General features: G+C 39.2%; 1 protein-coding gene across 1 annotated transcript in view; it reads left to right on the plus strand.

The window, feature by feature from the left end:
* Positions 1 to 17,439, plus strand: part of SH3BGRL2 (SH3 domain binding glutamate rich protein like 2) — a 62,187-nt gene extending 44,748 nt beyond the window's left edge. The window contains exons 4-5 of the mRNA XM_048934957.1: positions 13,464 to 13,544; positions 14,619 to 17,439. Of these exons, the coding sequence (XP_048790914.1) occupies positions 13,464 to 13,544; positions 14,619 to 14,627 (90 nt within the window). The 3' untranslated portion in view covers positions 14,628 to 17,439. The remainder of the gene's footprint in view (positions 1 to 13,463; positions 13,545 to 14,618) is intronic.
* The last annotated feature ends 287 nt before the right edge of the window (positions 17,440 to 17,726 follow it).

The following is a 17,726-nucleotide window of genomic DNA, read 5'->3' on the forward strand; positions in this document are numbered from 1 at the left end:
TTGGGGTTTTTTGTTTGTTTGTTTGTTTTTTGTTTTTTTTTTCAAAGCAACATATTTTCTGGGATGAAGGAAAAAGTATGTGCTGGATCTTCAAAGTTCATCAGTTATCCTGCTAGCATTAATTAATGAAGTTCTCAGGTAATAGGGGAAGCAGGACATTAGGCAGGAGACAAAGGATGTCAGTGCTAGAAAGGAGATTGTAATATTGTAGAAGTTAGATGAAATCAGCAGGCATTACACATCATGTCCCCTTTCTGATTTCCACAGTGAGGATTTTCACTGGTTAATCTTCACATAATATTAAACAACAACAAAAATGCTACTGTATAATTTAAAAACTAAACTAAAAAATAACCACAAAAATTTCTGTTAATTCTGTTACATTGAAGCTTTCATTCCTGATTTATGTCCAGCCAGTTTCTATTCCATTATGCTCTATTAACCAATACTGTCTTTTTTCTGTCCCTGTCAGTTCTACAGTCTCAGCATACTACTCAGAGCTACCTATGTACTCGGTCTGACTTGCACATTATCACTGACAATGCAGACCTAGAATACAGACTGATCAGATCCTTTGCTGTTTCCATAAAAATATGAGGGCTAGACAAGGAAAAGCAAAATATGCTTTTGTTCACAGTTTCAAGAGAGATTCATAGGGGTATGACATAGGAACCCTGAGTACATGTTATGTTCATAGCCATACAGTTGTTTTGGTTTTTTTTTTCTGTGAAAAGTCATTACTATTTGAAATAATAACTTTTCAGAATGCAACTGAAGTTTGTCTTCAGTGCTTCCAGTTAGTATCCCTGAAGTATTGGTGTTGTCCATTAGAATATGGGATAGCTGGTATAGAGAGGAAAAAGATTTGAGAAGGTGACTCATCCCCCTCCCCTCCAAACAAACATGCAAAATACAGGGAGGGGAATCCTTCTGGCACTAACAGACCAATTCCATGTTTTGAAGCATAAGCGAGACAGTGACATTTTCCTGAGCTGCTGTAATTGCAGATATGATCATTCATCTGTCTTTTTCTTAATCTGACATCCACTTTCCAATTTTTCAGTAAAAAGCTTTGTTAATGGGATATTGAAATAGGAACTTTTTTCAGTGAGAATCATTTTTTTATTTCCTGTGAGCAAGCTAGATAAGAGCAGAGAGCAGACAATAACACAAATCATTTTGCTGATAATCCAGTATTATGTCGTAGCAGTGACACTATGATAATTTGGATATTTCTGTGACTCTACAATCTGTTATTTCATCTTAGTGATATTGCTGTAACATTGTATGTCTATGAGAGAAGAAGTCTATATTTCAGACACCATGCACATGAACCTCATTTAATTTACAGTCGTGTGAATCTGAGATGACTACAGTTACCTTGCTATAGCAAGTATCATGAAAGAGTTAGGAAATGTCAGTGCTTGAGTGCATGCTCCTTATACACTTTGCATACAGAGAAGTAAAATTAAGATACTTTGGAAAGACTGTAAAAACTGAACTTTTTTTTCCTCAGAAGGCACCATGTGGCCTTTTGACAGCATGATTTTAGTTCTCTCCACTGCTAGAGTGTAGATAGACATTACAATTTTACATTGAACATCCCTCTCTACCATTTGTCAAATGAGTTTTACTGGAGTCCTTGTGTGCAGTAATGGAGGACAGAACAATGACTCCCTCCCCCTCTAGCAGCTAAGAACCTACATAGATTCTTCTTCACTCACCTCCCTTTCTACCCCTGGCCCCTCACAGCTTCCTGCCCAGGGCAAGCAAGTGTGGAATTGGAGGAACGAGTAAAAGAACTTATGGGTTGAGATAGAGACAGTGAGACAGCGTAATAGGTAAAGGAAAAGGGAGAAGATGGAGCAAAAAACCAGTGGTGCAATTGTGATCACTCACAACCTTGAAAAGAGAACCAATGCCAACCTAGTGTAAAAGTAATAGCTACTTTGTTTTATTGCTTGCTGGCATTCAGTATCTGTTTGGGCAGTTTGGATCCGCTGTCCTAGCTGTGTATGCTCCCAACCTGTTGCCCACTCCCAGCCTACCCATGAGGGAGGTAAGAAGGGAGCACAATGAGAAATGGAAAAGGTTTTGCTGCTGTGCAAACACAGAGGAGCAGTAGCAAAACACTGATGTGTTATCAGGGCTATTTCAGTCACAGACCCAAAACAAAGCACCATAGTATGAAGACAACTCCATGCCAGCCAGACCCAGTAAAATCTCTATTTCTTATTCTGTACTATTTGTAGTTCATATCCAATACATCCTCAGCACCCTCCTTCCCCCTGGTATTTTTATGTATACTTAAGTATCATTCAGTTAATCTATGGGCCATCCCCATCAGATGTCCATTCAGTTCATTTTTCCATGACTTGGAATCCATCTGTTACAGTGGTCATCCAGGAGAGGGGTTGGCTTGGACTGCTGGGCATTAAAACTAGCTCAGGTTTGTTCGCTGGCACACTTACCCAGTCCTTTACAAGGCTCACGCACCTTGCCACCCAGGGATTGATTTTCTCGGGTCATGTTCCTTGACAGCATTTCCAACTGGCTACTTAATTTTATGTGAAGTCATCATCAGCTGCAGTGCATACAATAATACTTAGCAATTTGGTTACATAGGGGTATTCAAGAAACTGGAGGCCCATTGCGATATGGGTGGGAGCATCTGCCCTGGAGGAGCAGAAGATTTCTTTCTTCCTTCTTTCATGAAATGGCTTTTGGACTAGAGGAGAAAGAGCTATTTGCCAATTGTCTCCACAAGATGGTTCCAGAGTACTGGGATGGTAGCAATGCAGGGGCCACATACAAGATTAGGCTGGAGGCCAATTTTTTTATCGTAACTCTCCCAGGCAAAGCAAAATTAAGTGATAACACTGCAAAAGATGAAAGCAGCCATTAACAACCCTTCACATTTATACAGAAAGAAAAGGAAAAAGCAGTGGAGCAAGTAAGAGAACAAGAAACTTGACTGAGAACAGCATTGTGATCAGCAGCAGTAAGAGCCTGCCAAATAACAGCTAGGTAAAAAGTTTGTTCTAGCACACTATTATCAAGTCTATTGCTGTCTTGAATGCATCTTGAGTTCCTATTCAGGTGCCAAAGCAGGCTGCTATGAGTTAACCTCTGTCAATACCAAGCAACAGTACACCTGCTTGCTCATCTCACACTCCAAGCAGGTCAGGGCAGAGAATAGGAAGAGCAAAAGTGAGAAGAACTTGTAGGTTAGGGGAGACAGCTTAGTAAGTGAAGGAAAGGTGAAAAAACACCAAATAATGCAAACACAGTCACTCATCACATCCCAAAATCAGACCAATCTCCAGCAAGTCTCTGAACAATGGCTACCTTAGAAGACAGTTCTCCCTGGTGCTTATTGCTGAGCATGTATTTATACGGTATGGTATACCCAATGGCCAGCTCAGGGAGTTGTCTCAGCTGTGTCCCTTCCCAACTTCACTGCAGGAGGCAGTGGAGAGCAGAGTTAGAAACAAAGACTTTAATGCTGTGCAAGCGCTGCTGGACAACAGCCAGAACGTTGGTGCATTATCAAGGCCAGACCCAAAGAAAACGAGAAATTAAAGACTGTAGTTCATTTTCTAAGTTTTCCTAACTCAATTATTTGCTTTCAAAGTTAAAGAAAAATTCAGTGCTCTATCTCTCATTCTATATTTCTCTAACAGCCAGATCAGTAAGTTTGCTCATGAGTTATTCAGATTCTTATGTAAAGAACTGCTGATAGCATAGACTGTGGCACTAACAATTCAGTATCCTGCAGGTTAAAAACACTGTTGAAAAAATGAATGGATAAATAATTACCCTGCTTACTGTTATCTTTCTTGCACAAACACAGGAAAGTCCAGGCAAATGGAGAGGTCGTTGCAGACTGGTACATTTGAGGCAAATTCACAGGGGGACTATGATATGATGCCAAGAACTGAAATGCCTTAATTTTGGGCATGTGGCTTCTGAAGTGAAGTTTGTAGACTGAGCAGGGCTTTAGCTTCTTCACCTGATTGGCGAGGAGCTGCACCTACACAAATCCAACCAGGATCAGCAGTAGCCAGAACACTGGGCATGGGAAGATCTTAATGTTGCAAGCAAGAAATACTGAAAAAGTGGTGTCTGAATTTAGTCCTGTGTCTCACACCTCCTTCTTCTGTTCTCTTATATCTATCTCCACATTTGAATTTGCAGTCTTGTTAGTCTAGAAGTGAATCCTGGATCTGTTCCGGAGATTAGAAATCACCCCTTTCCCAGTGAAGCTGCACTCTGATTTTAAGCTTAAAAAAGGTTCAAGTTAGTGCTTTGAAACAGTGATAGTTTTCTACACAGGAAATCTGCCACTGATGTGAAATTGTCCGAAATTTAGGCTAACCAAAATTAAAAGGAAATCTGTTTCCAGGTGGGAGTTGTAGGGAAAATATTTACACAGCAGACTGAATCTTCTTTCTCTTCTTCTTTCTTTTTTTCTTTCCCCTCTTGGAAGCTGTCCAGTTGGTTTAGTGTATTAGGGTAAGCACTGATACACTGTCCAGTGCGCACAGCAGTAGGGACAGAGATATTTGATATTTATTGTCCTTCCCTGAAATGCAATATGTGACTATCAATGCCATCAAAACAGTGAAGGCCTATAGACAAAGAAATAAAATAGGCTGCTGAAAGGGGTCAGTGTTCTCAAGAGACCATTCAGTGCACAGTCAAATACTGTTGCAGTGATTTCTGTGTATTGTTAAATTTCTGTCTTTTTTTTTTTAAGATGCTTTTTTTTTTTTTTTTTTTAAATATGTAAAATGACAAGCTGGTAACTACTCTCTTATAAGGAGAAAAGAGAGAATTTAAGAAATCTGACTAGAGATCATTCCAGAGTTTCTGCTCTGGCCTGCCATTGTAGAGCTTGTTGTGCAGAGCTTGAAAGCTGTTTCTTTGGATCCTGAAGCAAAGTGGCATAATGCCCTTCCAGCATGACTGCTGTACGGTCTTCAGTTCCAGAGCCAGGGCAGTTGTGAAGCTAATGTGGTATCCAGCAAGGCTACATACAGCTCCTTGCACCCTTGCATGGTCCTTGCACCCTTGCATCTTGTCCAACTCAGCCATGAGTTGCTAGCTGCCATGAGCGCTAGGCTGGTCCAGTGGTCCAGTTTAGCCTTCAGAGGAGTGATAATCTCACTAGATAAAAGTTCAAGTGAACTGCTCAGGTATTGTATAATGTCTGTTTAGATTAATGATTAATGCTGCTGAAATTTTCTTTACTGTAGTGGAGAGAGTAAATTTCTGAGCACTGCAGTTTTAGCCTGAATTTTCTGCTTTCTGAATGTTACGTATAGCTGTTTCAAGGTAAAGTAGCAGGTATGTTCCTGTAAATTATCCCACCATTTAAAGGTAATAGCTGTCAAAGACTGGATACATTTTGGAGATATCTTAGTCTGTTTTCAGATACTATTTCCTAAGTAGAGTAATACAGAGTGTTTATGTAGTTTGAAGGAATTAAAGATGACCAGTATAAAGCTAGAACTGTTACTGTAATATAGCAAAGAATACTGCTTTTTTTTTTTTTTTTTTTTTTTTAATTACATTGATGTTCTACAGACATAGGTCACTAGCAGTTTTGTTTGTGATCTTAGCTCTCCTTTTGCCATACTCCAATCCTGGAGAAAAGGGATTTATTCTTTAGTGGGTCAGGACAACTTTGACTACTGACTTCTGTAAAAGACCTGCGCTTCTAAAATATGCTAAGGATGAGAAAACTCATTAAGTGGCAGTAATACACCAAGAGTGCATAGTATAGTGCAGGATATGGATGTAGCAATGTACTGGAGCAATACCTACAGAAGGCCATGGCAGTGGTCAGGGAACAAGAAGATGGAAACAAGTAATACACTACACCATTGTACCACTTGTAATCATGCTAATATAATTAAATTTTAAAAAAACACTTTGAAGATGCAGCAGTTGTAGTTGATTTATAAGCAAACATTACATTAATTCACTGCAGTACCATTACAATTTTTGTGGCTTTCTTCTTTCTTTAATACCTTGCCATTTCTGTTCTTCCAAAGACCAAAGAAAACAAAGAAAAGGCTGAAAGATGTTTCTGACAGTCTCATTCCCAAAAGAAACAAATGGAAGAGGGGAATCCATTATTTTTCCTTCAGTGCTCTAAGATGTCACCTGATCTCAGTAAAAGTGAAATGTTCTACGAGGAAAATCAACTAATGTAGTTGGCATGTCCATTGTAAAGTTATAGGTGCCTTGAAACGTGATCAACATGAAATATGTGCATGCAGAGTTTTTGTGTAGGATGGTTAATTTATATCTTTTAGCCGTGGTTTCTTGTGAGAGGGTGACTACCACAGTTCACTCCCTGGTGTTTCAGCTCCTCCCTCCTTTCAAACTTCTGTCATTGTCAGATTGGATAATATTGAAATTGTCTGAACAGCTTAACAACATGATAAATCATAGAATCATTAAGGTTGGAAAAGACCTCTAAGGTCATTTGGTCTGACTGTTCACCTTCCACCAATACTGCTTACTAAACCATGGTATACAGCTGGATCATGTTCAGCCAAGTGTAGACCAACACCCCCAGGTCCTTAATCTCTTCACAGTCTTTCAGCCATTCTACCCCAAGCCTGTAGTGTTGCCTGAGGTTGTTGTGGCCAAAGTGCACCTCTTGTGACTGGTTGCCAGCTGTATTTAACTCCATTCATCACCAGTCTCTGGGCCCATAGTGAGTCTCCAGCAGAGTCTACTTGTCCACAAGCAGCCAGCTTCTCCAGTAGAATACCATGAGTGACAGAGTCAAAGGCTTGGCTGAAGTTTAGGTAGACTACATTAAAGACCTTTTCCTCATCCACCAGTTGGATCACTTGATCATAGAAGAGGTGAGGCTAGTCAGCAGAACTTGCCTTTCATGAACCTGTGCTGGCCAGGTCGGATCACTCAGCTTCCTGCACATGTTGTGTGATCTCACTCAAGATTATCTGTAAAGGTGCTGAAAAAAATTGCTAGAAGGTGCACAATAGTGACATACCTGTTATCATCCATATTTCTTGGATGTACACTCAAATATTTCCTGCCCAGGTGGGCATACTACCACTTTGATATCTTAATTTTGAGAAGCCCTTCTGCGCTTGGACTCCCTGTGCAGAGGTGAGGGATGTTAGTTCCTGGATATGTGATGACTGTGTATCCTTTAGTGATTGCTGAATGAATGGCAAACATAATAACAGCCTGATTTTAGCATGTAACTTTCCAAATAGTAGAGCTGTAGCTAATATGGGCCTCCTTTTTATAAAAGCCTTTGTTTTTGAAAGCTACAACTGGAGAGATTACAGAAATAAGTATTTAGCCCATGGGAGAGGACTAACAAATTGCTTTGTAGAATCAGTTATATAAGCTCTTTAAAAATCCTGTCCAGAGATCTTATCAGGAAGTTAGCTAATGGAAAACTAATGTTTAGACTGCCCCGTGTTGTGCAGGAAAGATTTTCTTAGTTTTGTGTATTTATATAATACTGACAATACACGTGCACATATGTTCATTCTCCAAGGAGAGCTGTGCTGAGTAAGGCTTTCCATTGTAATCCTAATCAGATCAGTGAATGAATGTCATCTGTCCCTGAGAACTGAGCTGCCCTTTTTAGGAAGGATGCTAACAGCTTGTTCTCAATGGCCCACAGTATTCACTTGGTCAGTAGCAGAGTGCTTGTTCAATGTGTTTAAATTATGAATTGCCCATTATTTCTTGAAGAGTACCTTGCCTCTTTTATAAGAATAGAAAGGTCATGATCACATATATATACGTTAAAAAAAAAAGGTTGCTAAAGAGAAACAAGTTAAAAAAGCATGGCAATAGAGGTCTCTTTATATGCTGTCCAATTAATGATTACATTTTTAAAAATCTGCATCAAAAAGCAGTGCAGGCTACTGGGCAGGCTGCTTGTTTTTCTACTTCTCTGTGTGGTGAACACCTGATAAACAGTAAGAATCTGTTTGAAATGTTTAACAAGTTCCCTCTTTCTCTTCTTGCAAATTAAAAGCTAATGTGAAAAAAAACAACTTGCTCTTTTAAAAATGCTTACTGGAAACATTTCTCTCCATGCACACTGTCTTTGAAACTGCAGTAGGTAAAAAGTTTCTATTCTCAGTTGCATTAACGTATAGACAGTATCTGTATAATTGCTGACTGGTAGACAAAATTTGCTTTGTGCTAATGTTTTACTTTGGCCCAATGCCATCACTCTTTTGTTATTACCCTTGAAGGACAATTATTTATGCTGATCTACAGCATCATCAGTTTTTACTTCGATGTGCAGCCAATATTTTCTAGCAGCAATTGTAGTGTTATTTAAACAAGTCTCAGTTTACCTGCTTAACAAATGGTCAGCCACATTATTTATGGCAGTGTCTGTAATCACAACATTCAAATGATCTGATCTCATAACGATAGGAATATAGCACACATAAAGAGTCTGCATTATAGCCAAGGTGCAGCTGCTCCTGTAGCCAGGTTGAGCTTTGTGAACAACTTGGTGGTTGCTGCTGAGAAAAGAAAAGCTACCCTGGAAGTGGAACTTCTAAAGAGCAGAGATTTCCCAAAGGCCAGCAGCTTTCCTACCAGGATAAGCTGGCATAAAACCCACATAAATGCCAGGAAGCTGTAAGGCATTTGTGTTATAATAAGCCATCAAATCCCAATTACCAGAATGCTTGTCTACCAGGTCATAGAATAAGCAGCTCTTGCTTCGCTGTAGCATTTGGGCAGTGAATGTGAATTACCACCTGGGGCAACTTTGCTTCTGAAGACCTTTTCAGACACAGTCTGTCTCTATCCTGGTTGGAGTCGCACAACGGGAGCAGGGAAAGCAAAAATGAGCTGTATGCTACTGTCGTGAAAGGCCAGCGAGGTCTTGCATTGCTCTGAAGGTGAGCAGTTGAAACTTAAGTGTTGTTAGCTTTGTTTATTTTCAACAAAGCGAGAGCTCATTATGTCAGCTAATCTGTTCTCCAGTAGCTCCTCCTGCATCTTTACTGCCCTGGTGGTAAAACAGAGGCTGTATACTGGTCTGACTGCTTGGTGATCAAGCTGCTGCCACCTTTACAGATGAGAAGCAAAGTCTGAAGCAGTCATGTGGCTGGTATCCTGTTAAGCATTTTCTGTCTTGAAATATCCTTTTACCAACCCCATTTGTTGTCCCATTGCTTTTCCATCCCCTCAAACCATCCAGAGATATTTTTTTTATCCTGTCTAGCACTCCTTATTCTATGTAACCTTTCAAACCCTCATCTTCATGATTTATCACTCATATTTTTTTGTCTTTTCAACTTTTCCAGAGGGATTGAGCATCTCCATCATTGATTATTCATGTCCACTGTCCCATTTATTTTATTAGCTACTAAATTTGCCATGGTTTTATATGTTAATAAAGTGTAATTAGCAGCTCTGGGAAGCACAAGGATCGTAATAAGTAATACAGCCACATTTCTGTCTATGCACATAGCTGCCTTTTGCACTGGGGCTGTGGGTGCCAGTTTGCCACATCTGTGCATTTTTTAGTTTATCAGCTGATTTCTGAGTGTCTCCAGGGCATGGGTGTACCAGGGTCAAGACAGCACTACTCTGCTGACTCCAGCAAAGCCTCTGTGCCTGTGGATTTGACAGCAAGGACATGGTAGTGAAGCCCAGTGCAGAGCAGTGAGCCATTGCCTTGCCAAAAATAGTGGATGGTGGGTTACTTCATCTTTAGGAGTCCCATGGAGTGTTTTAAAAGGGAATCCCTTAGACTGCAAATGTGCTGTGCTCCTGCCTGACCTTAGCACCATTTTCCTTCCTCAGCCTCAGTCACTGTCTTTCTATTTGGCTCAAATATCCACAGACCTCCTTGTAAAGGTCAGGTGAATGATGGGGTGTATTTAGAACATGTTGTCTTTCATATATTACCAGGAAAGCCAGAGATACTCACTTTGAACTCTTGCCACACACAGGAGTACAGCAAAACTGATGAGTCCTTGTGACTATAGTACTTGAGATCACGTTTCTCAAAAATCTCTTAAGAAACTGCCTTACCAAAGTGATTTCTGTCAAATTTTATAGAGTTATTATGCATTTTTGTAATGTTTTTTCAAAGTATTTTGAGGTCATATATTTTCATTGCGGTCATTAATAAGAAAACTCCTGTTTGAAATTTTACTGCTGCTTTGAAAGTGTGGTGCTTTTTCTTCCCAACCCGCAGTAAAGCATGAAGGTGTCAAAAGCATTATAGTGAGTTTTGTAATGCAGATATTTCAAAACATGGGAGACATTTCTTCTAGCTGATCACCTTTAGGTTGTTCAATGTTCAGTTCATTTTAAAATGAATGAATGTGTTGGGTTCTGTGCTCTTGCAATCATATTCTTAGTTCATCTGGTTAGTTAACCTTCAGGGTGTTTTTAGAGAGTGAGTCCAGATTAGATAGTCAGCAAAAATGTGGGATAAACTTAGGTGTTCTTCTAGAAGTAAAAATTGATAATTATCACTTGCAGAAAGCTTCTGATGATTGGTTTCTGGAGGTTAATGTTCATAGATACTGGTGCATGAGCCAGTCGCAAAGTCACTGTCAGAGCAAGGAACGCAGCTCTAATCCTTATGATGCTATTTTCTGGCTGTCACTATTTCCACACTCTGTTTTTCTTTCACATTTCTTATGAAAACATGAAGAGAGCATGGTCTTAAGTGGTGATGGATGTAAAGCTGATTGAGACATCAGGATTAGGAAAAAATATAGGACTTGAAAATGCTGATGCAAGATGAGGACTCAACTGAGCAGTCTTCTCTTGGACACTTCTGAGGCAAACAAGTCACTGGGGGCTCATAAAAACTGTTTGTGCTTTTGAAAGGAAAAAAAAAACTCCTGTCGGGCTGTGAAAATGATGTTTGCCTTGAGCCATGCAGCTGCAGAAATGCTTGCTGTAGCTCCCTGCCTGCAGGTTGGTTGCTTACAGTCTTCAGGTTTAAAGAGAGTAACCTAAGCCAATTTAAACCTGCCTGAATGCCAAAAAGGTGCCCTTATTTTTCTCACTGTGGGTTGTACTCATCCACTGCTCCCCTACCTTTGGCTCCAGAGGCAGATGACACATGTAAGGATAAACCCAGGGTGAAAATAAAGGCTAGTTCTCAGATCATACTGTCTTCACATGTACTTGCTTATACAGCTCATGCTCCTCATGGCTTTTCATCTGCTTTAGCAGAGCCAGGCTGGATCCTTTTTAGATTTAGCAGCATCTGTGCAATTTTCTGGTTTTATTCTTAGAGGTCAAGGGCTTAATTGATCGTCTTTTGGCAGAGCTGCAGTATTTAGGTAAAAAAAAAATTAGGTATTTAATGATTACATTGCTCTCTTTTCATCCGTGGCATTGTTGGTTTTGCTTCCAGTAATGTTTCAGCTCATACCATGGCCTAGTTGTGAGATCTGTCAACTTTATCTGGATTTACTTTGTGCCTATTAATTTTAGATATATGTTAAATCAGAAATTAGCATCAGCTCATCACCCTCAAGGATTTTTCATTAATGGAAACATGTCTATTTCCTCTATTTAATTGTATGTTGTCAAAGTTAGGTAGAACAGGCTGTCCCTAAAAGTAATAAGGAAGGAACTTACAACTGTCTCATGTATCTCCATATGTTAGCATTTTAAAATATAATGGTAATAGTTCTGTGCTCATAATGATAAGCAGCATCTGTCTGCAAGGTCTATTTTCCAATCCATGATGCTGATCAGTGCAGGAGACTGTAATTTCCTATGCTCCGATGTGGCTTTATTCCTTCAGGCATTTAATTCCCCTGGCAGTGAAAGCAAATAAACTTGGCGCTTCTCATAGGGCCAAGTGAGTAGGTGGCATTCATTGGAAATTATGTATCACACTTGGAGAAACATTTTTTTTGCTTCCTACTTAGGAGCTGAGAAGGCAAAATGTAAACACGAGTGATGGTAGGCTAGGCTTTAGTAAACTTTGGTTGGAAGATAGAAGGTTCTTAATCTTACCATAATGATATACCATACAATAAACCATTATGGCCTTCCAACGACAGCCAGATCAAAGAATGTTTCCTTTTCATCTAGAGCTTCTTTTGCTTAACTTACATGGTCCCCTGTGATTGTGGGTGGCTTGTGAGTTTACAAGTTCAGGAGAATGCAAAGGTGGAAGGAAACAAGTGGGCAAAGCAGATAATGCTGGGCAAAAATTGAGGCTGAATTTCAGTGATAGCAGCACCTGTAACTATTACAGTGAGAAATCAGTCTCAAAAACTAACAAGATCAGAGGATAGGAGCAAAAGGAGCACTAGCTTTTGAGGTCAGGAGCATTGCAAACCACTACCACGCAGATGGCAAGTATGTGGAGGTGCAAAGACTACCTGTACTATTCTGTACTGAAAGTGTACATGTGCACAGTCAGTATTTAAAGGGATTTCTCTTACTGGATACATTTAAGTGTAACTACTGATTTTAGATATTTAGAAATAATTGCCATGTAATGATGAGCATATAGCTGACATTTCCTGGCACGTACATGGTATTTTACTTGTCAGAAGTAGTTAAGTAGGGAAGTAATATTCCACTTTATAGCCATGTGGAGAAGGAAAGGAGTCCTAACTGGGTGCTTTTATTGTTTGTCAGTGGCCATAGAGGAAATCTTTACTAAACTGCTGAGAAAACCTAAAACTTCCTGGCTTCTTGCTATTTGCCAAATCACTAAATTGTGCTCTGTTGTTCACTATTTCCCTTAAAAACTGAAGTCTATCAGCTTTCTGATGATAGAAGAGCACCAGTTGTCCTATGCAATATCAGTAAAAGCAGTAGTAACACTTTGGGATCAGACACTGGTTTTAAGCAGCTCAAACCTAAAACGAGCATAGTCATGACAATGAAACTTTTTTTTTTTTTCAACCTTTCTATAAAATAAAATTCTTTATGGTAACATTTCATTTATAACCATGCGATGCGTCCAAATCTGAGGTAAAATTGCTGACTTCAAAGGATGAGAGTTGTAGTGAAGTCTCTTCCACCACAGAAGAAGTGAAGAGGTCAGCTGGAGGTTTCCACGTTAGTGTTTTGTTTGCTGAAATGCATGTTGGAAACCTCATCAGAAGCTTGTTTGAATTTTTAGGCACCTAACTGCTTAAAAATATATCTGCAGTGGATTTCTTGTTCATGCAAACCCATGTTTATATTTCTCTACCAAGTAAAGTAGTGAAAGGTATTTCAGTTAGAGAATATGTGCATTTTTTCATTTCCTTTGGAGTTGGTGATGTCATTACCTTTCAGAATAAGTTTGCACGGGAGAGAATGGGTAAGTATCAGTATTTTCCTGAGCTTTATTATGTATCATCCTTTACTCTGATACATAGCGTGGGAAGATCAAGCAGGAAAACATGAACACGGATGTTGACTCATTTTTTTTATTTTTTATTTTTTTCTTCTAGGATTATGATTGCTTTTTTGAATCGAAGGAGAGCAACACTGTCTTCTCCTTTCTTGGACTGAAACCTAGTTTGGCACCTAAGGTCGGTGTAATATGGCAGACTTTTCATGGAATACTTGAAATATTGAGACTGAGCTTTCCTTAAACTGAATGAACTTTGCATCTAGATGCACAGCTACCATGGTAGCTATTCGTGTTAATGAGGTAATTGAAATAGTCACAAAGAGAGGTAAAGCATTTAAAATAAAAGATTTTCACATAATGAAGTTTGAGAAGTATATTTTTGTGTCACATTATCAATGTAAATTGATAGCAACTAGCTTTTTTAACTGGACAGAGATAGTCTTGATCACTGGAATGTCTGGAACTTAAGTCACCAAAATGTCATTGTTCTGGCTATATGGCCAACAAAGACAGCACTTATGATTATGCATTATTGTTGTTTTAAATGCTGACTAGATGGAGCAGCCAGGAGTTGCAGAAACTTTTTGGGTAATAATTAAAATGTAAAGAATACAAATTTGCAGAACAGAATACAAATCCAGTAAACATATTTCTGTTGAGGACAGTATAATATATGAGATTTTATTGCCACCTGGAAGCCTGAATAATACCTTCAAATGGCTGTATAGAGCACCTTTGGGCATTAGATTAGAAACATAGGAGAGGATTTTCTTCCCTTTGCTGCTGTAATATAGCTGTGGTTGGTAGTAGTGCTGCTTCAGGCCTGGATGGTAGCTCTTTCATATATACAGAGTTACACATCTGTCAGGAGTCTATTTCTGGACTGCCTGGAGGAGAGGAGTAGGAGGGAACTTCATCAGGGAACCACAAAAGCAGGTTATTTTGGCAGCATGCCTTGCTTTGGAGCTTGAAGAGTTAGTCCTAGGAAAAAGATGTTCTACTGCAATCAGAAATAGCAGCTTGTATGCAGTTATATTCCTGGGAAAGAGCCTGCTACAAACCTGGAGGATTGTCATTACAAGCTTGGCTAGAACACTCTATCAGTCCAATATTTTTTCAGAGGGATGTGTCCTTAGCTGTTTTGTGGACCAGGGGTAGGAACATCCTATTGTGAGAGTTACAGACACAGAAAATGAATATGTATTCATCGCGTTAATAATCTTTTTTTCACACTCTCTTTTCTTTTAAATAGGAGTCATAACCCCAGAAAACCTCTCTGAAGTATCAACAACTGCATCTTCTGGATGAATGACCTTGTTCTTTAGCACATGACAGCTTCACTTATGGATCACTGTGATAGAGCAAACGTATCCTTACTAGTAGTCTGCTTGCTATAAGATGGTGCTCTCCCACCAGTGTGGAGTTAATAAGATGTATATGAAATAGGATTAAGGCTGGGCTACGCATCTTCCTTTTTAAAAATACTCATTGATGGTAGCACTTCTATCTTTGCATTGCTTTTGCAACTAGCACTGATATTCTAATAGACACATAGGTTTAAAGATAAGAAGTGGAAGTGCAGGGCTTCTGTCATTCATGAATAAATTCATACAGACAGGTTCCTTATGTTTTTAATTCTACCAACTACTGTTTCTGAAATTACCTCATCAGCACAGTTAAAATGCTGGTGGTTATTAGAATGATTGTGCTAACTACTATCCAGAAACAAAAAAACTGTTGATCTTAACATCTTAAGATCTCAGTTCAAGCCAATAACTGCTGTGTTTTTATTCTACATTTATTTATTATTATGTTTATGCTAGATCATTTTTATTGTAAGAAACATGAGTTGCTAACCTTTGTCATGTAAACTTGATTTGCCTCATGATACCGGTTCTTTAAAAACAATTGTTATCATGAACGGGGTGCCAAAGCAAAATATCTTGACATGGTTCCTTTTCCAAATGAGTGTGAAATGCATGTGAAATCATGTGATGAAACTGTACTGGTTAGTTCAAAAGAAGAGGTCTCATAGCTAAAGATTACATCGTTATCTGTTTACCAAGAAAGATTAAACACCCAAAATTGGACAGTTGGACTGTCTAAAAATGAAATTTTGCCAAAACTTTGAATTGACCTGTAATCAAACACATCTCCACCATTAGCCACATAAGAGTCAGAGAGATACTTTTGGAGAGAGCATTCAGTCCCCTATATTGGTAAACACTCTGCCACTGCCCATCAGCATACCTAACTCGCCAAGCTGTTGTCCTACCTATGTCCCCATGTATGGAATGGTGAAGATGCCTCAAAGACAGTGAGAAAACTGAGCTTGTACTTTGCTGGACGAGGCCATGACAGTCAACTCAACTGAGGAACAGGAGCCAGGTGGAGATTGTTTCAGTAGAACTGTTAATGACAAACATAGCAGATGCAAGGCCTGTGATTTGCCAATAACCATTACAAAACGTGTTCTGGAAAGAAGTCATATTGCATTCTGTGTTTTGAATCAAGTCTGGCTGTTAAAATAAGAGCTATGCTGTAAACTGTCTGATTCTTAAATGACTTTATAATGACTGGATAGTGCTACTCAAATACACGTCCTCATGTCTTTGCATAAATGAAGGACAACCAATCATGTGGGAAAGCCTTTTTACAATCACAGAATCTCTGAAGCCCAGCTTCTTCTAAAAGGTGTCAGAAATGAACCCTGTCTGTGTAACAAATCTCATGTTCTATAAAAGTCAATAAACATGCCGTCCTATGTGAGTTAGTTGGAAAGGACAACTAGCGATCATCTGGTCCAGCTTTCTATAAACCAGGACTCACACCAACACTAGCTCAGGTCAGGTGTGGACTTGTTTAGCAGCGTTAAAAATGTCCAGAGATGGAGGTCTCATAACTGTCTATTTAAGCAGTGCTGCAGTAATCTACCATCCAGCCTGTTGTCCCAGGTAGTAACTTGCAGCTATCTTTTCCAGCTCTCACAGGAGGAGTTTGGCACCACCTTTTTGTGACCCAAGATAGTAGCAAGATACCATTAGATCGCCTCTTAGTCTTCTTGCTAGACTAAACAAATGCAGCTTTGTTAAACTCTCTTCATAGACTCTGTGTTTCAGGTCCCTGACTGCTTTGGTTTGGTGGAGGGCTACTCTCTCCAGTTTCTTCTACTGGAGAAAAAGTGGATAAAATGTTTCAGAAGTAGCACTCATCAGTACCAAGTAGTGCATTGCTGGCCTATGCCCAACCTGATTTTCACCAAATACCGCAGTCACCACCTCGAGGTGGTGACTTTTTTTCTTTTGTTCTTTTCAAACTTCAGGAGGTTCCTGTTAGCCCAGTCATCATGGCTATTGAAATCCCCCTGGACTGAAGCTCTGCCAGCTGCTTTCAGCCACTCAAGTTCTATGTTGTTCGCAGTTTTACTGAGGGTACATACTAGATATTTCTCCAAGTCCCTGCCAAAGATGCTGAATGATAGAACATTAGCCTCTCAGATTTTGGACAAGAGCCTACTCAAGACTATAGAGGTATGATTTGAGAAATGTTCATGACTACCAGTTTCTGGAGTAAAGAACTGGTTACTTTCCTTTTTGTGTTGTCTCAGCTACAAGCTGCTTACATCTCTGTGACTTTTCCCTTTAGTACAAAGACAAGAAAGCTTTATAAAAGGAGATGTTAAGGTTTAAAATGATATCCATCCATAAATCTTTGGACCCTCTTTGGTCCCTCTTTGGACCCTTGGGTATCTCTTCAGCTCAGCTAGGGGAGCTAGATGGAGCAAGAGCATGCATGGATTTCATGTCCATGGTGGTATTTACCAGACAAAGTCTTGGTTAGAGCATCTTCTCTAGAGGACCCCTGAATGGGGGTTGATAACATTCATATGTATGTATGTGTGTATACAAGTATATGTATATGTATTTTTAGGATTTATGTTGTATGTAGTAAGTTATTATTTCACTCTTGTCACCAATCCCATATTTTCATGAGACTTGACCTTTAATATAAGAAGGGAATGTGACACGAGATAGAGCTGTACATTAACAAGTTCTATGTAATTATTTTTTTTTAAGTTTAAGATTCTTTAACTTAGAAAAAGAATACAGATATAAATTGAGATAATTACACAGTTAATTACAGAGAAGCCATCCTGGATTTATCATGTACTTGATATATTGTAAACTTAGAAAACTGCCTGAAGTCCCACTTTTGAAAAATTGACACAAGTGAGTAAATCCACTTGAATAATCCCAGGGGAAATCCCTGGCTGCCTGTTGCAAAAGGCAAAATCTCACTGAATTCTCCAGGGATGAAATTAGTTTTACAGAATTCTTCTTGAACACTACTAACTACAGAA

The sequence above is a fragment of the Lagopus muta genome, chromosome 2 (assembly GCF_023343835.1).
Source record: "Lagopus muta isolate bLagMut1 chromosome 2, bLagMut1 primary, whole genome shotgun sequence".
Taxonomy (NCBI): domain Eukaryota; kingdom Metazoa; phylum Chordata; class Aves; order Galliformes; family Phasianidae; genus Lagopus; species Lagopus muta.